The sequence below is a fragment of the Filicampus tigris genome, chromosome 5, assembly GCF_054856515.1.
Source record: "Filicampus tigris isolate MCC_2025a chromosome 5, RoL_Ftig_1.0, whole genome shotgun sequence".
NCBI lineage: Eukaryota > Metazoa > Chordata > Actinopteri > Syngnathiformes > Syngnathidae > Filicampus > Filicampus tigris.
This window is the reverse complement of record NC_141221.1, coordinates 21,160,139-21,184,264: the sequence shown is the minus strand read 5'-3', so window position 1 is coordinate 21,184,264 and position 24,126 is coordinate 21,160,139. Positions and strand designations below refer to the sequence as shown.

Below are 24,126 nucleotides of genomic sequence, written 5' to 3'. Positions count from 1 at the left end.
TCATCTGACTTTTTTTTTTTTTTTAAATCCATCCACTTTAGGGAGGATGTTTAGGCATGGTGGAAGGTGTTGTGGGAATTTGGAACCCCAGCTGCACTTTGCAGATACACAAGCAAGCACATTGCTGCCCAGACCCATCAACATGGTGCTGCCTGTCCACTATCTCCTGGGCACGCCACAAGCGCTATATCAGGGATTACGCCTTTTATGAAGCAGTTTAAGGGCCAGAGGTGTGATGAGTAGCACTTATTTTTTGCCATTTTTTTTTCCAGCAAGTCTGGACTTTCATTTGCCCAATTCTTGAAGCTCAGTCTGATATTTTTCTCGATTTGTCTGTACAAGAGACATGGTGATACCTTATAGAAGAGTAATGTAAAAAATAATGACAACTGCAAATGTAAGTTTTGGTTCCGATTATTCCATTAAGAGGAGACAAAGTACTAAACGGGGGGGCGATTTTTGTTGTACCTCTTCTCTGGACAGTTGTTATAAAATATGAAAACAACTATTTTTGCAAAGCGTCTGCTTCAATTTGTATCTACCTTCACTGATTTTGGGGGTTTTACATTTATTTTCTTATCAGCAGCCTACTTCTATTTTCCTGATGAAAATCCTGAACGAATGCCATCTGGATACAGGGTGTTACAGCATTTGCCCATTTGATGCACAATATGGGACAATTAACAATCACTTTGACCCATGAGTGAATAATTGCATTTGAGGGAAGCCCATTTGTTTGGACCTTATCTCTAAGGCTGCTCAAAGGGGATTATCCATTATCACGCAGCAATAGAAACGAGTAAAATCCAAACATAGATGAGCGTTTAAGATTTGTAAAATAGTGTTCACCATTTAATAGAAAAGGAGAAGACAAATGCTTCGGTTATTTGCCCACAACCATACACAATGATTGATTCCATTCCCAGTTAGCTCTTCTGCAGTGCTCTGCTGCTTTATTTTTATTTTATTTTATTTTTTTAACCTCTAATACTTTTATGAACGCTGTCCTCGGTGCTGACCACCGTCGCTTTAACCTCTGCGTGATTACTGCCACCCAGTGGCAACTTTTGTTCCAGTAGACACAAGAGGAAGAGTAAAAAAAAAAAGAACATCCGGAACCCACTGCAGTTCATGTTTCTGCTCGATCTACATGCGCGATGCACACTATGTACCCGTGCGTTTACATCATCTAATCTCTTTTGGTAAGATTGACACCTTTCAGTTTTTGTGTACAGCGTTGCATAAAAATGATTGAGCTATGTTTAACTTGCTCTCATGATGATGACACGCATTACTGAAAAAGCGTTTGTTAGCCGCAGCTTTCTTCAAGGTGCTAGGTTACGACGTACTCTGAGCGTGAATTTAAAATAAATGCCTAAATGTTCCTTACATCGTACTAAGTGGATGTCATGCTCAAACACCGCTTAATGTATAAATCTGAAGTTAACGGGCCGAATGTTAAAGTTAATTTACTAACTATAAGGTTCACACTGTACACAATCCCGTGTATGTATTGTATATGTATCCCGGTATGTAACGTTAAATAATTGTATTATCATGAAATGTTAAGACTAAATAAATGTTAAAGCATGCAGTTGTTGGAATCACCAAAGCTATCTGATGTGTCATAATTGCATGTATAAACACAATTCATAGTGCATGCATTACATGCAAGTTGTGTAATACTACAGCAGGGGTCATCAACAGAGACGACGTGAGTAACCTAGCTCACCAGCGATAGGGCATTGTTATTTATTAGGAACGTTGTGGAAGGGATCATTTCAAAATGTCAACGCTTTAGCGTATATATTGATATACAGTGGTACCTCTACTTACGAAATTAATTGGTTCTGGAAGATATTTCTTAAGTAGAAAATTTTGTAAGTAGAGACGCGTTTTCCATGTAAATGCCCTAATCTGTTCCAAGCCCCCCAATATTCAGACATAAATGTTTTATAAAGCATAAAAATGCATCAAAACATGTAAAAGAATACATGTTACAATTAGATTACTGCACAATAAATGAGAGTTGTGCATAATGTATAAAAACAAAGAATAGAGTAAAGGGTAAAAATGATGGTCGTTGACCTTTTAATTGCTGTCCTCATCGCTTTTTGCCCTCTTTGGTTCATGTTCTCTCTCAGAAGTGGTTTTTGCCTGGCGTTTTGTAAAGAACTTATTTAATAACGTGGCGACTGTTGATACATTATGGTCATATTCTTTGGCGAGATCAACCAGACGCACCCCCTTATCATGCTTTTATATTATCTCTTGCTTTGTTTGTATGGACAAGAAAACCGATTTTCTCCTTTTTTTCTTTTCCTCGTTTTTAATTCACGTAAAACTATCGGAACACCTCATGGCCCGAGGGGCGAATGACGAGGACGCTGCATAGACATATCTATCACATATCTATCTGTCTACCTGTCTATCTGCACACATAGACACATACGGTCGAGATCCCTCTTAGCCAATGGAATGCCAGTAAGATGCTAGGCTAGCCAATGGCAGAGCAGCTATGAGTATGTTGCGTTCAGAATACTCCAGAGCTGCAAGTGGCAGCCCATACAGCATTTTTACCTTTCGTATCTTGAGAGGCAATACTTTCCTGTTGAGGCGTTTCGTAACGTGAAAATTTCGTATGGACAGACGTTCGTAAGTAGAGGTACCACTGTACTGTATAGTGTTGCATATTGACATTTATCCGTTTCCTACCTTGTTAAATCATTGTGAGAAATTATGAACATGAACAGTGACTTCACACGGGTGAATATTATTTATTCACATTTAATTACAAGATAAACTGAGCAAATATTCATTCAGAAGTGTGCATCACACTGGTGGCCTTTTGAATTAATTAGAACTCAAAAAGTTGCTCTCACTTTTAAAAAGGTTGGTGAATCCTGCACTATGGTAATTTGCAGAGCTGGGCACTTGACCCTTTTTTGCCGGTCCGGCCGCTACCCTCCACCCTTATTCATAAAAATTGCCCAGCTCTGGTAATTTGTCTCTATAGTTGTACTTCTATCCACTTCAATGGACTGACATCAGATAGCCAAGATGCTGAAAGATCTTCCTCGAGAGGCTCTGCTCCGGCCATTGACCAGGAATGAGGTGGTGGGCATGCTGTTGAGGCTGACGATCTTTGGGGCAGCCACCTACTACAGCATCAAATGGATTGTGGAAGCAATGGACCCTACTGCTAAACAGAAAAGCCAAGCCAAGAAAAGGGTATTTATCTTGCATTTCATTGTTAAAACTAAAACCAAGTGTGCTACTTTAGCAGCATCTGCACCAATATTAATCAACCCTTGTGCCCCCAGGCGGAACAGCTTATGAAGAGGATTGGTGTTGAAGGGGTCAAGCTTACTGAGTATGAGATGAACATCGCATCACAACTAGTGGATCCCCAAACAATGAAGGTAATGGTTATAACCCTTGTCATTAAGAACGAACACTCTTTTTTTTTCCAGAATATGTTCTATGCAGGTCCACTCATTGAAATATGGCATTCTTCTGATTAACCTATTAAGGCCTAGAGCGCCTGGCTCAACAGCTCCCCAAAAACTGTTTCAATCGGATATGTAAAAATAAAGTGTCAGTGCGAGATAAAAATCCTATTTTTAATGACAAAAAAAAGTTGAATAGAAAATCCATTCTGTTACAAACTGTTACAATATTGTCATTGTCTCCAAACATATGTATTAATCATATCACGTTCGACTGGTTTAAAGGCCTCAAGCGCGTATATCACTGCGGTTACTCATTTGTGTTGGTTTGCGGTGTTGTTGAACTCCTACTTTTTTGCTCCAGTTCTGAGTAGGGCTGAAGAATTACATAACCAAAATCTAATTGCGATGAACTACAAAATAGCAAAGACTGTGATTTGGGGGAGAGAAGGAAAAACAAGAAAACGGCCGTAACATTGCCCGAAAATCAAGCTACTCATGTCACTACCTCCCCATATACAGCTCTTTCTCACAATCTCTGTCACACAAACACACTAGCATTTCCCCATAGTAGCAGAATAAGATATGTTTTAGTGGACTGGCCCCTGGTCAGGCATGACCTATACACACTTGAGAGTAGCAATAAAGTTTACGGGCATGCACACAAATACGCACTTGTCTGCAAGAGCATACGCACACACAAGCATGCGTCAACAGAGGTTGCCATAAACCTTTTCACTTCTTGAACATGGCTGGACAGGTAGGAGTTGAACCATTGAAGAGGTGTGTGTGTAATGCCAATGTTATGAAGTCTGTTAAGGAGGATGGTGTGAGAAAGCTGCAGTCAAATCGAGGAGGATGAGAATGGTAGGTCAGAGTCGGCTGCCAGGAGGAGGTCGTCGGTGATCTTGCTGAGTGCTGTTTCTGTACTGTGGAGGGGGCGGAAGGTTATTGGAAGCAAGAGGGGAATGGAGCAAGGAAGCAACGGTCTTTTCCAAAATGTTTGGGAAGAAATGGTAGGTTAGAGATAGAACAAAGGTTATTGAAATTATTAGGATCTGATCCGTTTTCTTTTTTGTTAGTTTTGGGGTTATGGATGCTGTTTTGAATTCTGTAGGAACAGTACCAGTGGAAAGAGATGAGTGAATGATGTTAATGATAAGAGGGACCAAAGTCGGGAGGCAAGCTTTACTAGTAGATTATAAAAACAATTTAAAACGATGTAGGCATCAAATGAGTTAAATTTTTGTAATGTAATTCCAGAAAACTGATGAGTGCAAGTAGGAGGGAATGGAGTCCGGTGGATGTGAGATATTGTCAAGCAGGGAGAATAGTGCCTTGGAGTTGCCTTCATTTTTATGTATTAAAGTTGTGTAGTAGGTAGACTTTGCTTGAAATACAAAGTCGTAGTGATTGAGATGGTGAATGTACATGTCCTGGTGCACAGTGAGTCCGTTTTTCTTATAGAGGCATTCAAGTCGACATCCTTTGGATTTTAACTGTCGTAAAGAAGCGTAAACAAGGGTGTGGATGTGGTGAAAGCTACTGATAAGATTTTAATGGTGCAAACATGTTGAGGAGATGATTAATTGTGATTTTTAATTGTTTTTATAGAACATTACCCCCAAAAACATGAAATAAATGAACATACATATCTATATTCTCAATTTTGTCTACTTCAGTACTAACACCATTTTATGGAAATAACACATTTGGCCAATAAATAACACCAAAATCAAGCGCAAAAAACACAGTACCAGCAAACTGTGCAAATTTCATTATATTTAACAAAGAAAAAAAAAGGACAATTGCACTGTGCCTCTCACCCCAAGTCAGATAGGTTTGCTTCAAGCATGCACGCGACCTTTGTGAAGGAAATAATTAGCTTTTTCTTTACTTAACACAATGAGGTTTTCTTATTTACATCTACTAGTTTCGGCTTCAAACTGTCGTCTTCTTTAGGGGTTTTTAAGTCCTCTTCAGATGATGATGCTGCACTGCCGCATGGTCGTTAATGAGTTCATCTTGGCTTCTTATATATTCAGAGTTTTGATGTCGAAACTAGTAGAGGTAAATACCAAAATCTCCATGTCTTAAAAAAAGAAAAAACACAAATTATTTAATATATAAGAACACAAGATGAACTCATTAACAACTTTTGAGGATAAACTGTTTGGAGGATGGATGGACAATTGTGTATAATAGTATGAACCAGGTAAACAAACATCCATCCATCCATCCATCCATTATCGATACCGCTTATCCTCACAAGCGTCGCGGGGCGTGCTGGAGCCTATCCCAGCTGTCTTCGGGCAGTAGGCAGGGGACACCCTGAATTGGTTGCCAGCCAATCGCAGGGCACACAGAGACAAACATCCGCACTCACAATCACACCTAGGTGCAATTTAGAGAGTCCAATCAATTTAGCTAAACAAACATGGTCATTAAAATCTCATGAGCATTGCTGCAGTGGCAGTATACTAAACTTCAATGTTGCACAGAGAAAATGTTTCTTCATAAAAGGGATACCAAGTCCCCATTCTGCATTACTCAGCAGTCAAACGGGACAGGTAAAAAAAAATGAATGAATAAAAATTGCATGTTAAATTGCAATCACAATTGAGGGAAAACTTGGAAATGCAATTTGATTATTTTCCCAAAATCATTCAGCCCTAGTTTTGACCAAAATAAATTAAGAGGCCGGACAGTTATACAGTACCCCATATCGTAATTGCTCTTGCAAAGACAAATGCTCAGATTTTAACTGAACTTTGTCTCGCTGCAGGTGTCCTGGAGAGATATAGCAGGTCTAGATGAGATAATCAATGAGCTACAAGATACAGTCATTCTTCCCTTTCAGAAAAGACACCTTTTGGCTGGATCCAAACTATTTCAGCCACCAAAAGGTAACTCTTTCATGTTGTAAACATTGTATTGTATTGTATTGTATTGTATTGTATTGTATTGTATTGTATTGTTATACAATTCAACACCCATGTACAGAAATAATGTGGCTAAAGGCTATTTTACATCGTAAGCTAGAAGCACACATACAGTATATAAGTGCAGAGCAGAGATATAACGAGATATTTTCGGGGAGGGTACATCTCATTGTAAGTCCAGTTCTGACAGGTTTGCCCTTGTCTTGTTTCAGCTTTGTAGGCTTTGCAGTTCTACCACTTAAGATTCCTGTCCTGTTGTTGTTACACTTTGCTTTATTCCCTTAAGAACAAAGCAGGAAAACAAACACTTTGCTGAATCTTAAAATGAGTATATACGAGGCTGGATTTATACTCTACTGCAGGTTTAAGTGCCGATTTCCCATGTAATGCCTATAGCCGAGTGTCTGTGTACATTTCAAGTGACACCACCGATATGGTTGTGTTTACATTGCTGGAACGCATGAAACCTGCATGCGCAGATGCCAAAATTGCATGACAAGCATCAACACAGGGCAGTGATAACATTGAACAAAAAAATAAAACAAATATGTGACATTAAAAACCAACCGTATTTTTAACAAGCCAGAGGTGGAGCTAATCTGCCCGGGGGATAATCTCTGTCCTTTCGCTCCTTCGCCTTCCCAAATTCTAAAATTTGGAAATTCATGGGAGCGAGTCTTTGCCTTACAAAATGCGAGTGGATTTCACCAGCACTTGTAAACTAAGCCGATCATATCACTGAGACACCGGAACAAAGCATCACTGTTTTGATCATGCATGCAAGGTAGCACAAATTTATTAGAGGATTGTCCATGAGTGTGCAGCTACACCTCCTAATCCACTTGTTCTCCAAAATGTATTTTGTGCCTAAAAAAACGTTCGTCACATCTTTCGGATCCAAAGTAATATCTCACCTTATTCAGGGTGTGCAGAGGGCGGGGCCAAAGGGGCGATGGAGCCTCATCGATGTTAATATATTAGATGCATGTTGATCAGTGGCCCAATAATACAATATGAAAATCATGCTGTGATACAGGGGGCAAATACTTCGAGAAAAGTACATCCAGCCCCCCAAATATGAAAACTTTTCGGGTTGTATATAACAGAGGAGAGCTTGTTATAAAGGCTGACTTCGCATATCTTCTAATACGATTGTAAAGCAAGCTGGCGGCCCGTGCTTTTTTTTAGCTCAGCTGTTGGTGCACTGCGCTCGCGAGCCAGTCCCCAAGTTGGGTGGTCATCAGCCGTTTGCACCGGGGAACTACTGTGATTCGCACGCCCCTGATCTTATTTCATCCTGTTGTCTTGAAACCATAAGGCTTCATTCTTCCGGGATTAATGCTAGATGCATTCCATTCGGCGTTGATGTGTATCATTGTGCAAGCTTGTCCAATATTTACACACGTGATGGTTATCTAATGACGTGTTCATCATTTTCAGTTGATGCTGAGGAATGCTCAAAAAACACAGTTTTGTAACATTACACAGATGAACAGGGAAATTGGAAACAGGTTAGTGTATGATTGGCTGTAAAAGGAGCATCCCTGAAAGGCGCAGCTGTTCACAAGCAAGGAGACGTGAGGTTCACCACTTTGTGACCAATCATGCGAGCAAATAGTCCCACAGTTTAAGAACAATGTTTCTCGATGTACAATGGCAAGGAATTCAGCGATCTCTCCACGTAAGCAAAAACCAAAATTGAATGCCCGTGCCCTTTGATCCCGCAGGCGGCATTGTATTAAAAACCGGCATCATTGTGCAAAGAATATTGCCACGTGGGCTCGACACATTTTGTTGCTACATCTACAAAATCCAAGGTAAAACTTGACCATGAAAAGTGAAAGCCATGCATCAACAACACCCAGAAACACCACGGGCATCTCTGGGACCGGGCTCATCTGAGATACAATACAGTTTTATTTATCTAGTGCATTTCCCAACAGCTGCAGCTGTAACAAAGCACTTCACATATAACATAAAATACCAATAATACAACAATAAAGACTGCAAGAAAGTAGTAAATTAAAACAGAAATTAATGATACTAAAACACATACGGTAGACACCAGAAAGCAGCAGAACACTTCAGTCTCATGTTGGGTCGAAAGCCAAAGAATAAAAATGTGTCTTCAAACGAGTTTTAAAAGTGGACAGAGAGGGGGCTTGCCTAAGGTTTAATTAAAGGTATTTCCAGAGGGAAGGACTAGCAACAGAAAAGGCTCAATCCTTAGTCCTCTGCACCTCCAGTAGAGCCCGATCCGCAGACCTGAGGCACCAGGCAGGTGCATAGGGGTGGAGGAGCTCAGAGAGGTATGATCGGGGGACGAGGCCATTTAAAAATGTCAAGACAAATATCAGTACCGTATTTTACGGACTATAAGTCACTCCGGAGTATAAGCCGCACCAACCATAAATTGCATAATAAAGAAGAAAAAAACATATATAAGTCGCACTGGAGTATAAGTCGCATTTTTGGAAGGAATTAATTGTGCTCTTAGTACACATCATTTCCACCGAGCTACAATGGTAACATTTAGCTCACATTCAAACATGTAGCATACAAGAAAGTTACGGTAAGATAACTTTAAACTCACCAAAACGGTTGTAGATCGATTAAATAAGTCTTTTATTTATCCCCGACAGTGTAGAATGTTTCCGAGTCTCCAAAAGTATTTATGTATTCGATCGTAATTATGTCTTTGTTCTCTTCCCCGCTCTCAGCTCCATATGTGTGGCTGATGCAAGACCTCAGCCAGTGTCTTAAAGCAACAGTACACTATGTTGTATGGATGTATATTGATAGACAGTCAAATTGTCTTTATCATACTATTTTAATTAATTATCAAAATATTAGATTTTAACCGTTTAAATTATTCATGTATTTTAATAGCTTTTAGGAAACTATGAAAAAAAACTGCGACTTATAGTCCGGAAAATACGGTATCTTAACGTGAACCAGGAGAAGGTAGGCCAGAATTGGGCTTATGTGCTCCCTCTTCCAAGTTCCAGTTAGAAGGCGAGCAGCAGCATTTTAGACCAATTGGAGACGCTTGAGCGAGGACTGGCTAACTCCAAAATAAAGTGCAAAATAAAGTGCATTACAGTAATATAGCTGAGATGTAAGTAAGGCATGTAGTACTGTTCTGTTGTGTGTGCTGTTGAGAAAGGAAGGGCTTTACCTGAGCCAGCTGCCTAAAATGAAAAGCTGGATCCAACAACAGTACTGATTTGCCGGTCCAATTTAAAATCACTGTACAATTTAAAACCCAAGTTTGAGACTGTTTTTTTTTAGTTAAGATGCCAGGGGGCCCAAGTCAATGGAATGTAGAAGAGAAGGGCCACTGGGACTGAACTTATGTTTTCTTTTTGAAATTTAAGAAATTCAGTGACATCCAGGCTTTGATTTCCTCTAGACAGGACCAAACTATCTTTTTTGCTTAGCAGGACATAGATCTGTCTTTCATCCACATAGCAGTAGAAGGAACTAGGGACATAGGAATTAATACAAAGGGGAAAAGTATGTCCATATTTCAAATTGTATTCGGAAATCATGGATTTTGTGTCCTCTGAGCCAAACAGGAAATGTGCCATCCGGATTGTTATTAGCACAAAGTTCGTTATTAGTGCAAAGTTCAAAAGCCAGCATCTGCGATGGTATGGGTGTGTGTTCGTGCCTATGGCATGGTAACTTGCACATCTGTGAACGCACCATTCGTGGTGAAAGGTACATACAGCTTTTGGAGCAACGTACTGTGTGCTGCCATCCAAGTAATGGATTTTTCGGAGATGTCCCTGATTATTTCAGCAAGGCAGTGCTGTGACAGTGTAACTTCATAATAAAACAGTGTAAGTACTACACTGGCCTGTCAACAGTCCAGACCTGTCTCCCGTTGAAAATGTGTACCCTGTGCAGTATGGAACAACAATAGAGGCTCCGGACTGTTGAGCAACTATAGTTGTATATCAAGCAAGAATGGGAAATAATTCCACCTACAAAGCTTCAAAAATGTGTGTCCTCATTTCCCAAACACTTATTGAGTGGTGTTAAAAGGAAAGTGATGTAACACAGTGGTAAACATGCCCCTGTTTTAGCGTTTTTGGAACATGTTGCAGGCATAAAAACTCAAAATGAATGAATGTTTGCAACAAAACACACACACACACAGAGTTCATCAGTTTGAACAGTTAATATAATATTATATAACAGAAAATTGGTTGAAAAGAATTCACGTTTTAGACAACGTTCCAACCTCACTGGAATTGGGGCAAACCCCAACATGATATTTAATGCCTTGGAAATTATTTTGACCCCTCTCTTGGCTTAAACCTTTGAACACTGAGATACCTCTGATGCTGTGGAATCGAACATGGATTGTGCTGTGACTACAAAAATGTCATGAAAGGTGCACTACAACAACTTAACTTCATTTTGAGGTCAACTGAGACATTTTAATGATTGTGTGCTCAATTAATGTGAGTTTGAATGAGACTGGTTAATTCTGATCACAGTCACACATGTGCAACCACATTGTCTCAGCTAAATTGTAGGTGGAAAAAGTCACACAATTATCCTCAACCTATTTTTACATCACAAAAGCCTGGCATTTGCACAATGATGTGTAGACTTTTTATATCAACTCATGTCACTGTGTATGATTGGGATGGTTGGAATTTAATGAAGCCCTTGCAGCGTTTGTCCAGTAGATGAAGCTCTGACTCCATCAATAAGCAGCTTTCCTGAAACAATGACATCAGTGGCAACACAAACACCGCCAGCAATAATGCTGGATTACCAGTTTACATTGCTCCTGAGTCATGGGCGTGATATTGCTTTTACAGCATTATCTTCTGCTTCTCACCATCACAAACAAGTGAAGATGGAGAGCAGTATAAAACATGTTCTTAAAGCGGAAGTCAACCTAAAAATGATCTTCACATGAACACATTCTATGCAGCCCCACTAGTCTAAACACGGAATTCTGATTAATATTGTGCTTGTTGAATATGAGTTAAGCAGTAAAATCCACCTGTTTTTAGCCATGTCTGGACGCGCCATTTCACCATTTCTGTTGACAAAAATGACATCACAGTTGCTCAGGGCTCAGGTAACGACCGATCGTGGCTCAGCTTCAGAAAACAGGTGAGAAGTGTTTGGTTGTTACCCGAGCCCTGAAAAACTGTGATGTCATTTTCATTCGACAGAAAGTGGCAAAATGGCCGCACCCTGAGATGGCGAAAAATGGGTGGATTTTACTGCTTAGCTCATATCCCACAAACACAATATTAATCAGAATGCCGTGTTTAGACTAGTTAAAGTGGAAGTCAACCCAACCATATTTTTTCAATTATTATTTCAAGAATATTTTCCCAGCAGGCCCACTAGTTGAAACAGGGCATTTTGATAAATATTATAACCTATAAAAAGTGAGGGAACGCTTTATTCACATTTTCTCTTAAATAACAGTGAAGAACTCAACAGAGTAATAGTAAATTTGTAAAATGACTAAGACCTCTTACTGTTTTTTCCTTGCAGGTGTTTTATTGTTTGGTCCTCCGGGCTGTGGAAAAACCATGATTGCTAAAGCAACAGCCAAAGCTTCTGGCTGCAAGTTCATCAACCTGCAGGCATCTACGCTGACCGATATGTGGTATGGCGAATCACAAAAGCTGACAGCTGCTGTCTTTTCGTTGGCAGTCAAACTACAGCCGTGTATCATTTTTATTGATGAAATTGGTGAGTCGATCAAACAGGATGACTCTCTGCACATTCTTTTGAATGCATATATATACAGTGGGTACGGAAAGTATTCAGACCCCTTGAAATTTGTCACTTTCTGAATACTTATGATCATTTGATATTTGAGTTTTTCTTTTTTAATAAATTTGCAAAAATGTCTACATTTCTCTTTTTTTCTCTCAAGATGGGGTGCTGAGTGTACATTAATGAGAAATAAAACTAACTTTTTTTATTTTGGCAAATGGCTGCAATGACACAGAAAGGGAAACATTTCAAGGGGGCTGAATACAGTACTTTCCTTACCCACTGTACACCTGAATAGTTAGGATTTATAGTTAAAAAAAAGTTATATTCTTAACCCTACTTTTCTGAATAAAGTCTTTAATTGGGATTTTATTAAAGAGAGCTACCACAATGAGTTATTTTTCAAAAATACTCAAAATACACAATTCCAATACACATAATCGTTTGACTCTTTAAGGCCTAAAGCGCCTGGCGAAAAGCCTAAGGACGACTTCAGAATCACGCTCTAAAAAAACAGAGGTTTTCCCAGAAATACCTCCAAAAACAAAATAACTAATAATCTCAGCTGATTACCATCCTCTATTCTGTAATGAAGCCGTCGATATGTATTGTCATTGTCTATAAACATATCTTTTTGTCAAATATGTTTTTATTTTTTTATTGAAGGGATTTGAACCACATGAGACAGTAAAGCAACACATTTTCATTTTCAGTGAAGAAAGCAAATATACCTTACAAGAAATGAAAATATGTGTGTATATATATATATATATATAAATATATCTATATATACATATATATATATATATATATATACACACACACACAAACACCCCCAATCTGCTCAAGTACTCATATTGTTGTCAAAATTGTCATGGAAACCAGGAATAAAGGTCTTTAATCAATGAATGGAACCATCATCTCGTAGGTGGCGGACAAGGGGCGACCAGACCTTGTTGAATTGCGACTCACAGTTCTTTAAGGCGAACCTTATCTTTTCAAGGTGGATAGTATTAAATATTTCACTGAGGCACAACCGATAAGTAGGGGCCTCCTTCTTCTTCCAGAATAGAAGAAAACGTTTCTTCGCCGTCACCATACCATAGGAAATAAGTTGCCTCTGCGCCTTCTTTAAAGTGGATATGGAGTCTGAATAGTTGAATACAATTAAGATCGGGTCTGGTTCCAGATGAACATTCAGTGCGTCAGAAAGGGTTCGAAAGATGCGCATCTAATACCTCTCCAGATTGGGGCAAAGAGCGAAGCTGTGGAGGAGGGTTGCCTCCGCTAGGTTGCACTTGTCACATTGTTGTGAAATATCTGGGAAAAGCTTATGGAGTTTTGATTTTGAATAGTGGAGCCTCTGAATGACTCGAAATTGAATGAGGCAGTGTCTCGTGTTAACAGAGCAGTCATTAATTTCGTTAAGGCTTTTGTCCCAAATCATATCAGGATCTGCATACCCATCTCAGCCTCCCATGCAGTTTTGATTACGGTCACAGAAGGTGGGTTAATAGACATCAGGAAGTCATAATAACGTGACAGTTTTCTACCAGAGTCCATTAGTTGCAGAAGGCACCGGTCCAAGACAGTTGGGGATGCTCTTTCAAAAGAGGGCACATGGGTGCGCACATAATTTCAAATTTGTAAGAACCTGAAGAAGTTATTCTTGGGGAGATTGTAAGTATCTTGCAGTTGTGCAAAAGAAGCAAAACTGTCGCCCAAAAAAAGATCAGCTATTCTGCAAATGCCAAGCTCGCTCCATTTAAGGAAAAACCCTTATCGAGTTGTGAAAGGAGGGATTCCCAGCCGCTGGAAGTAGGAAGGACAGCCAGTCAATCTCCAAGTGTGTCTTAATTTGTTTCCAAATTTTGACCATCGAATGTATAATCACGCTGCCGCCATGGACAGAGCTATCCAAAGGAGTTGGCGACAAGACCACTGCATCCAAAGCATGAGGGCTGCACTGCTCCCTCTCCAACTGCAACCAGCAAGGGGTTACTGTGAAGTCGGTCATCAAGATTGAAATTACTTTAAGATTGAAGGCCCAGTAATAGAGACAAAAATCGGGGAGACCAAGCCCACCAGCGGGTTTCGGTTTAACAAATGGGCTTTCCTGATCCTAGGAGCCCTATAATCCCAGACAAAAGGAAGAATGATCGAGTCTAATTTTTTAAAGAAGGATTTTGGCAAGAAAATAGGGATGCACTGAATGAGACACAATAATTGTGGGAGAAACATCATTTTAATAGTGTTGATCCTGCCAAGGGCGGCACGGTGTTCGACTGGTTAGCACGTCCGCCTCACAGTTCAGAGGTCGTGGGTTCGATCCCGGCCCCGGCCTCCCTGTGTGGAGTTTGCATGTTCTCCCCGTGCCTGCGTGGGTTTTCTCCGGGCACTCCGGTTTCCTCCCACATTCCAAAAACATGCATGGTAAGTTGATTGGACTCTCTAAACTGCCCCTAGGTGTGATTGTGAGTGCGGATGTTTGTCTCTGTGTGCCCTGCGATTGGCTGGCAACCAATTCAGGGTGTCCCCCACCTACTGCCCAAAGACAGCTGGGATAGGCTCCAGCACGCCCCGCGACCCTTGTGAGGATAAGCGGTATAGATAATGGATGGATGATTGATCCTGCCAATCATAGAAATAGGGAGTGATCTCCAAAATTGAATGTTCGACTGTAATTTGGCCACAAGAGGGAGGTAATTAGCTTTCGATAAAGATGAAAAAGTCTTAGTTATTTGAATCTCAGCAAGGTGCTCCATAGCCAAAGAAAATTCTCTTTATCAAGAAGATGAATTCGCTCCTCTAACTCCTTGAGTTTAGCCGTATTTCTCTTGTTTCTTTGCCCCATATATGAAATTACACAACCCCTCATATATGCTTTTAAAGTCTCCCAGAGTAAGCCTGGGGAGGGTTCCGGCATATCATTAGTGTCGAAAAATATTTCCAATTGTTCCTGGAAGTATTGCAAAAATTTGGGGCCGTTAACCAATTGAGGGTCCATCCTCCAGAGAGGCCGGAAGGAGTGCAAACCATCAAAATTAAGCGAGAGTATAATGGGGGCGTGATCTGAGATCAATATGTCATGATGTTTACAGTCGTAAATTTGCGGCAGTAATTTAGAATCTATCAAGAAGCAATCAATGCGAGTGTATACAATATGGACATGCGAATGAAAAGAGCATTCCCGTTCCGTTGGGTGGAAAAATCTCCACACAGCAGATAGGTTGGAGTTGTCAATGTATGCTCTTAGAAAGTCCCTGGTATTAGAAGATGAGGCACGTTTCGTAGACGAGCTGTCCAAATAAGGGTCCAGCGTGCAATTTAGGTCCCCTCCTATAATCAGATTAGTTTGTGAAATATTATTTATCAAGGAGAACACAGCCCTGAAGAAGGCAGGATGATCAAAGTTAAGACCGTAAATATTAACTAAAGTTATGGGAACAGAGTAAATTTCCCCTGTCACAATAAGGTAGCATCCTTCTATGTCCTTCTATGTCTATGTTAGTTGAGTGGTGTCTAAATGGGACGCCCTTACCTCCACCTGCAGCGCAATCGAACTTGGGAGTCATTTTTAGATGAGTCTCTTGTAGAAATATAATATCGGATGACAGGGATTTCAAATGGGCTAACACTTTACCCCTCTTGACTGGATGGTTCAGCCCCTTCACGTTCCAAGAAGTGAAAGTAAGGCCCCCTCGTCCGCCACCTAGGATCACACCACTATCCTGCATCGGAGTGAGAATCCTGGTGAGGTCTTAAGCTTCCCATGACAGCAAGTCTAGTGTTCACCATTGAGCAGATTTCCCACCCTCTAAACACCAACATAGAACCCCTAAATGTCTTGCCATAGCTACAACACACTGCATGGCGCGACTCCATAAATGAAGGAAAAAAGCAAAAAGTAAATGAATAAATTGAAATAACAAAATTTAAAAAACAATGAAAAGAAAAAAGAAAAAAAAGAAAAGATGAACAGAAAAATAACATCTTACAAAAAAGAAAGTCAATGTCAAAAATGCAAGTGTAGAACAACTTCTGGTTGCTAAAACTGCAATCTAATAGCAACAACCAAGTCAATACATAGCAAAAGTAACTCCGCAGTCAAAGCGTACATACAGAAACAAGACAGGTGAGCCGGATCCCAAAAATGACACACCCGTGCACCTGAGCCTATTATTAAGGTCCACGTCGTAAACTGTAAATACAATTTTCTCTATTAAAGTAAATCACCAAAAAATTGGCACATAACGACATTAACATTATGCAGTGGTGTGCTGTAACACTGGTTGAGAATAGTCTGTCGATAGACAACGAACCGCACAGCCTGCCATCGCTGTGCCAAAGAGCAAGTAGAGTAATTTAAACTTCAAAATACAGTAAACACGCATCCAAATAAAAGGGCATGAATGAATCAACATCCAGAGAAAATAGAAAGGAGTGTCGTACCGGTAGTTCGTGCCATCCAAACATTCCACACACCAACCGTTAATCAGTGGAGGCAGCCCCGAAGTGCTGCTCGGCGAACTCCGTTGCTCTGTCGGGGTCCGTAAAGAAGTGTTCTTTGCCGTTAACGGTGATGTGAAGCTTAGCAGGGTATTGCAGACCAAACCTTACGCCCGGTTTGTCCTTGCATGGGATAATGCATATAAAAGTCATTTTCGCGCATATTGTTTAAAAATCATGACTTACTTAAAGTCCCTGTAAGTGAAAATAAATATGTAATGTAAATTTCATAAACCGCAGAAAAAAAAAACTTACGCAGAAGATTACAAAAATAAAGCTCGGTCCCAACACTGCCTGATAGCAACAGCACCTTTGATGCATGTCAGAAATAATTGTGTTTGGTTTGGTTCCAAATTGTTATCACTGTCCTGCATGTTCGTGTCAGATCTACAATTGACTGACAAATGTAATCACACACATTTTATTTATGTAATATTCAAAATGTTACCCAATTAAATTAGAAAAGGATAGGAAAAATCATGAAATAATGATCTTACATCATGGGTGTCCAACACAAGGCCTGGTGGCAATATCTGCCCCATTTCATCATTTTGTGTTTCCCCACTAAAGAAAATATTGTGTGTATGCTTAAAGAATTCTAGCTAGATGGATTTTGCTATTATAATTTTAGCGGAAATCTGTACCAAAATTAGGGGTGTCCCGAGCCGATATTGATATCTGTCCGATATCAGACCAAAAAAACTACCGGATTACATCGGTCTACATCCAAAATCTCGGTTATTAGCACTCATATACCAGCAAGCAATTCCAGACTCCGTTCCCATCCATATACTGAATTATATATAATATATCATATAGTATTAAGATATATAATATAATATTATATAATATTCTTTTTTATAATTTCTTTCTTTTTATCATTCTTGCTGATATCGTATCAGGTCATTATCGGACAGTACTCAAGGCTCCAATATCGGTATCGGAAGTGAAAAGGTTGTATCGGGACATCCCAAACAAAAATTGCTATTTTCTTTAGTTTAACCTGTTATACAAGCACTTATTTTCACCAAATTCATTCTTTGAAAATAAATTGGACAATAAAGTGGTGCCTTGAGCTACGGCAGTAACCAGTAAGTTAGTATATTAAAACACTCATGTCTGAAATCATCTTTCTCCATTGAAATGAACGCCGGCTGGCGGCCGTGGTGGCCAGGAATGGCCCGGAAATACACCGACCATTCTGGAAAATTCACATATTTTCCCCAAATTCCCAATGGCCACCCCAAGTTTTTTAATCTATGAGAAATAAACTGAGAGTAAAAAAAGAAGAAAGGTTGCACCATATGCTGGATCTGGTGCCCCAAATAAAGAGTTGGGTAATTCTTACTGTGTACTTGAACACAAGGGAAAACCCTCCCAAAGGACCTCATTATAGTCCCTAAATTGTCAAGTTTAATCTTCCAAACTGCTATTTTGAATCACTGCCCACACAAAACATAATCCAGAATCCAATAATGGTTCTGTCTAAATGGTAACATTTATTTTAATCCCACTTTGATGTTCAGATGTACATGTTATTGATTTTGTGTTTGTCAGACTCATTTCTCAGGAATCGCTCCAGCCTTGATCACGAGGCCACAGCCATGATGAAGGCCCAGTTTATGAGCCTGTGGGATGGTCTGGAAACTTCCTCAGCCACTCAAGTAAATACCAGCACTTGCTCACACTCTGTGACAAAATCTGCTTGTGTCTCTTTGGAGTTGCCTTTACAATGCTACCAGATCTTTGTTGTTGTCTATCAGCAGCTACTGTATGTAGCTGTTAGCTCTTTGTACTAGCATGTGGGCACAGATTCATTGTCTCCATTGCAGGTGATGGTCATGGGGGCAACAAACCGACCACAAGATGTAGATCCTGCTATCCTACGCAGAATGCCTACCACATTTCACGTTGGCCTTCCTGTAAGAACGTCCTTGCAAAAGCATTTTCAATCTGTGAAATATTGTATGTCCGCAGGAATCTTGTACTGTATAGTTACTGTAAAATACATATTAAAATACTTTTACATTGTCCACCTTTTAAGACGCCTTTCATTATGTAATGATAAAATGAATACTTCAGAATTAACGGTTGATTTCAGTTGTTGCCCCGCCTGCTGAAAAATAAACAACTTTGGACAATAACTTTTTGAAACACAAACTCGAACAAGAACCATGATGGCCAGTGTACTTTAAAATGTTCATCGTGGTGGTGTTCATGTACAGCACCACTCAAACCATTTAGCTTTATTGTGCTTTTTTTGCAGAACACGAAACAAAGACATGACATCCTGCGGTTGATACTGGCGGAAGAAAATGTAAGATGATTTATGCATGCTTAAAGCACAGTGAAGACTGCCTTACAATTATTGTCATGTTACCACCTTGCTTTTTGTTGGGCAGCTGAGCAGCACTATTAATCTGAAGGAGATCGCCGAGAAGACAGAAGGCTACTCAGGCAGCGACCTGCGGGAACTTTGCCGCGATGCTGCCATGTACCGAGTTCGAGACTACGTCCGCAAGGAACAGATGAGGCAGATCGCCCAGCAATTAGGAGAGGTCCAGGAAGACGAAACGTATGAGCCACACCCACAACATTTCAGCTAAGCTTCTATTAGCGTAACAGTCACACTCTCAAATTCAAGCTTGACACTAGAGGAGGAATCATGAATCGGGAATTAACTCATAATAAGGTTTATTATAAAGTTCAATGCTCACACCTTGATGTGTTAGGTTTTCACATTGGGAGGGACAAGTGTTTGAATACATAGAGAACATGTTCATAAATACAAATACTCTATTCATACATACGCACCTGTACACGCATACATACAGTGGCTACGGAAAGTATTCAGACCCCTTGAAATTTTTGTGTGTCATTGCAGCCATTTGCCAAAATCAAAAAAGTGCATTTTATTTCTCATTCATGTACACTCAGCCACCCATATTAACAGGAAAAAAACTTAAATGTAGAAATGTTTGCAAATTTATGAAAAAAGAAAAAACGGAAATATCATGTGTCCCGTATTAGCCGGGACGTCCCGTAATTTGGGCTAATTTGCTTTGTCCCATACGGGACCTTAAATGTCCCGTATATTGACTATCAACTCTTGCAAATACAGAAAACTGCAATCTACCGATCCTGTAATATAAGATGCTTTTAGTAAAGCTTTGGATGGCGATCGATTGTCAATAATGACGGACACAGACGGGTTGGCAGCTCAATGTCTTTTACTTGTATACTTTGCTCGAACATACATTGCTGGTTCTTAAACAGTGATAGCACATTACAGCACTCCCATTGGAGACTCTCGGTACTACACATGACAGATCCTAGATCAGATAAAGCGTCAATCTCAGAACAAGCGGCAATCACTCCACCTGTCATGTAAGGACTTCTCTCTGGCTGCGCAAAATGACAGAAGACTGCTTGAGTCAGTCTGTGCACCTGTCCCTTATTTAGGAGTGAGAAAGCTGGCAACCCTATCCACGGCAAACCCAAAAGGTAACCAAATAAGCGATTTCGACTTGCCGAGCTTGTTTACAAGTCGTTCCTGTGGCGAGTCTTGTGCCATTTGTAGGTGTGTTATTCTGTTAAAACATTGAGCAGGAGCGTGTGCAGTGTGACTTGCGGGCTGGCTGGCTAGATAGATAGCTAGCTAGCTTGGAGAGGGCGACGCAGTGGAGTAACTCATGTGCGCATGCCTCAAAACAACTCAAAATTAGTATTAATAATGTTTTTTTACGATTATGCCAATTTTGTAATCGTGGAGTGTAATCATCAAAATTTGATTAATTGCACAGCCCTTATGCGTGTTTTGAGGTACGAGAGCCTTCATGGAGAAAGTTGAACTTGTAAGTCAAGGCACCACTGTATTTCACTTGGTGTAGTAAATCGCTGAGTTTCACTTTTTGAATTACTGAAATTACGTTTTCCATGATATTCTAACATTAACCATGTGTCCACACCAATGTTCACTACAGCCACAAATACAAAAATACATTGTTAAATATATTTCTGTCAATATCGAGCAAATGTTATCTATGTAAAGGCAAAATATTTATTCTCAAACAATAATGTGAACCATTCATATCTTTGTCTGCATGTTGTCAGTAACTTTTCATGTTATGTGCTGCAGACCCGTGGATGAGGATAGATTGCGTCCAATCACCCAGCTCGACCTCCTCTTTGGCCTGGACAAGATGAGGGAGTCCAAACGGGGCACGGCGACCATGTTACCAATTGTTCCTGAGGTTCCACTGGACTGAAAATCTTTTAAACTAGTGGGATTTCTTTTTTGTCCTCCGTGATGTTTGTCAGGTACATACTCCTTTTTGTCTTGACCTGTTTCTTCTTTACAATGAACAGGAGGCAGCACTGAGTTTGTGGCTCTTCTCTCTCGAGTTATGCAAGGAAACTACTATCAGAGCCATGCGCAAACCTTCATCATTTGCTGTGGCTCTTTGTAAAAGACCATGTATTCTCAAACCTAAATAACACAATATAACAATCGCAGGCGGAGTTGGGTGGGGGCGTGGGGGGCTGGGGTTGGATTAGGAGGCCAAAATATGCTTGGACCCCCACAGCTGCCCGGCCAGATAATTTAATTTTATTACGTATTTTCCAATCAAATGGGCATTTTTTTTCCTCCACATTTCCCCCCGTCCCCTGTAGGGTACAGTTAATTAATTTTTATCAGCGTTTTCTGAAGAATTTGGGGGGGGTTTATTTAAAAAAAAAAAAAAAAAATCCTAGCTCTGCCAGTGGCAACATTAGCAGCAGTACATGTACGTAAGTGTGAAACTGCCAATGTGGAGTGAACATTTCTGACTGGCAAATGCGTTCGAACGCATTTGCAAATACCTTTAAACATATTTGCAAGTACATCTGAACATCAATACATTCAAACGTATTTGCAAATACCTTTAAACATATTTGCAAGTACATGTGAAAATAAATACATTTAAACGTGCTTGCAAATGCGTACTTGTAGGCTAAATTCTAAAAACATTTTTTCCCTGTATTGCCATGGAGTATTGACTTGTGCATGCGCAAGAAAAAAGAAAATCTCATTTATTTGTTTAGCATTGCCCTACATTATGCCAATATGTTCAAAAATTAAACAAGTAAACATTGTTTAATCATACATTTTATGATTTCTTATGTCTGCACTGCTTGATTTCCGTTCTGGATTTTTTTCCCATAATGCAACGGGGTATTGACTGCATTTCACAAATCTACACATACTGTACGGATGAACTGTATAGCAACAATTATCAAAGTATTGCACATCAATTCCCATTTCTTGTCCCACTGTATGGTCCCACATTTATTGTCTTTATATTCCAGTTTGGGTGTTTCATAGTCCTTTTCAGATATCCAACATTGAAATGCCCATCAAAGAGTATCGGTAGATGTTAAGGTGTTTACTTCCAGCCATCCATCTGTTATCCAAGACGCTTATCCTCACGTGGGTCGCGGGTGAGCCGGAGCCTATTCCGGCCGTCTGCGGGCAGTAGGCGGAATACACCCTGAAGTGGTTGCCAGCCAAACGCAGTGCACACGTAGACAAAAAAAACCATTCACACTCACAACACAACTGGGGACAATTTAGAGTTTTCCATTAAGCTACTATGCATCATCAATACAAAAACACTATTATATTTTTAAATGTCTTTGTCTCAAGTGATCAAATGATCAAATCAAGATATCATTTAACATCTTAAAATGTATTTCTGTAGATTTAGTAATATGGCTAGCGTTACACGTCGTCCCAAATTCCAACTCAAATTGGTGTACTCTTTTAAAGGGACACTTGGACGGGCTGAACATTGCCACTTATGTAATAGGTATGCGCGCAAAAATGACATCAGTACAAAAATTCACACCCCTAAAAGACTCAGTAGTGATTTAAGGGCCTTTTAGGATGAGATTCACGACAAATTGACACGCCTCCTTTTGGAGCTTCCGTCTCAGCCGTCTACGTCACAGCAGGGAGGCAGGCACATTGGCAGTTCCACACTTACGTAGAAGTACTTGCAACATCATGCATGTTTTTCAGAGACCCTCCATCGAGGCTGTTGGCACAAAAATAAATTCTTCACACCCGCATTTAGTCATAAAAGCTCAATGTAGAGAAGTTGATGAACGTTGATGCATATGAATGAGCCTGCTGGTTTCTAAATAGTGAGTCATGACAAGAACTAAAATACACTGCATTATTTCCGATATGCCAGTGCAGTGATTTTATGTAAATTATCCTGGGTGAATCACATTAGGAACAAGCAGTGTTGGAAAAAATAATATCCTTGGTGACAGAAGGACAATGTTAAACAAGATTTTGCCTGCTGCTCTATACCAGCAAGACAAATACAGTTGGAAAAGTGGGATTGTTGTTCCAAAATGGACACCACTCAGAATTTACAATTACAGAAAAAGGGTGGCATTTGAGATGAAAGGTTTTAATATCATTTCTTAGTCACAAAGTATTTTTAAATTGCACATTTCTTTTAAATGTCACATTGAAATTGTGTTCCCTTGTGGTCAAAAACTCACTTTTACTCACTTCTAACAGATATCTGTTGATTGTTCGCATGTTCCCTTACATTCCAATTTATCTTTTTTTTATTTATTTTTTTTATCCATAGTTGTTTTATCAGTTAACCATTGTTTCCCGTTTCGTCTTTTAAATCCGGCCAGCTCAAATATTGTTTTCCTTGACATAAAATGGCAAAACAACATTCAGTACTTTCACAAAACAAAAGCATGTCCTATCCAGAGCTTTAGATATAAATTCTAATGTGCGTCGGTAAAAAATAAGTTTACCCTTACATTGTGTAAGTGTCCGTGTTTATATACACATATATGTGTGATACATTGACACACACATACACACAGCTGGGCATTTTACTAAAATGTTTATTGCCTTCCGCCTACAGCCGCGGTACCCTTCCGCCGTCTGTTTATCCGTCCGGAAAAAAACGTACCCACCTATGGGCCAGTCCGCCGATTTTAAACGGGCTTCCGTTAGCGTTTCCCACTAAAAACTCAGACAAGCAAAATTACATAGACTGGAAAAATAGGCTTCCAACTATACTTCTTCCCAAATATATATATATATATATATATATATATATATATATATATATATATATATATATATATATATATATATATATATATATATATATATATATATATATATATATATATATATATATATAAATATACATATATATATATATATATAAATATACATACATATATAATATATATATATATGTGTATATATACACACACACACATATATACACACACACAGATTTATATGCAGTGGCTTTGGCCCCTTGAACTTTTTGACCTTTTGCCAAATTTGGCTTCAAACATAAAAACAAAGTTATAAAATCAACGCCAAGTGTGACACAATTGTGAAGTTGAACGACATTACAATACAATATTTTAAACTT

At 39.5% G+C, this 24,126-nt stretch overlaps 1 protein-coding gene across 1 annotated transcript; it reads left to right on the top strand.

Moving 5' to 3' along the window:
• Positions 1-1,096: 1,096 nt before the first annotated feature.
• atad1a (ATPase family AAA domain containing 1a) lies at positions 1,097-23,758 on the top strand. Its single transcript, XM_086032030.1, has 10 exons — positions 1,097-1,202; positions 3,017-3,231; positions 3,324-3,422; positions 6,235-6,355; positions 11,924-12,124; positions 18,218-18,324; positions 18,493-18,582; positions 18,927-18,977; positions 19,063-19,235; positions 20,799-23,758. Exons 2-10 carry the CDS (start codon positions 3,061-3,063, stop codon positions 20,926-20,928), a joined length of 1,143 nt encoding a protein of 380 aa, XP_085888156.1. The 5' UTR covers positions 1,097-1,202; positions 3,017-3,060; the 3' UTR covers positions 20,929-23,758.
• The last annotated feature ends 368 nt before the right edge of the window (positions 23,759-24,126 follow it).

Bases quoted from the DNA above. Each gene is read 5' to 3' on its own strand.
- atad1a (XM_086032030.1), top strand. From the start codon at position 3,061: ATGCTGAAAGATCTTCCTCGAGAGGCTCTGCTCCGGCCATTGACCAGG. The intron at 3,232-3,323 runs GTATTTATCTTG...TTGTGCCCCCAG, and splicing joins AAAGCCAAGCCAAGAAAAGG to GCGGAACAGCTTATGAAGAG. The intron at 3,423-6,234 runs GTAATGGTTATA...GTCTCGCTGCAG, and splicing joins TGGATCCCCAAACAATGAAG to GTGTCCTGGAGAGATATAGC.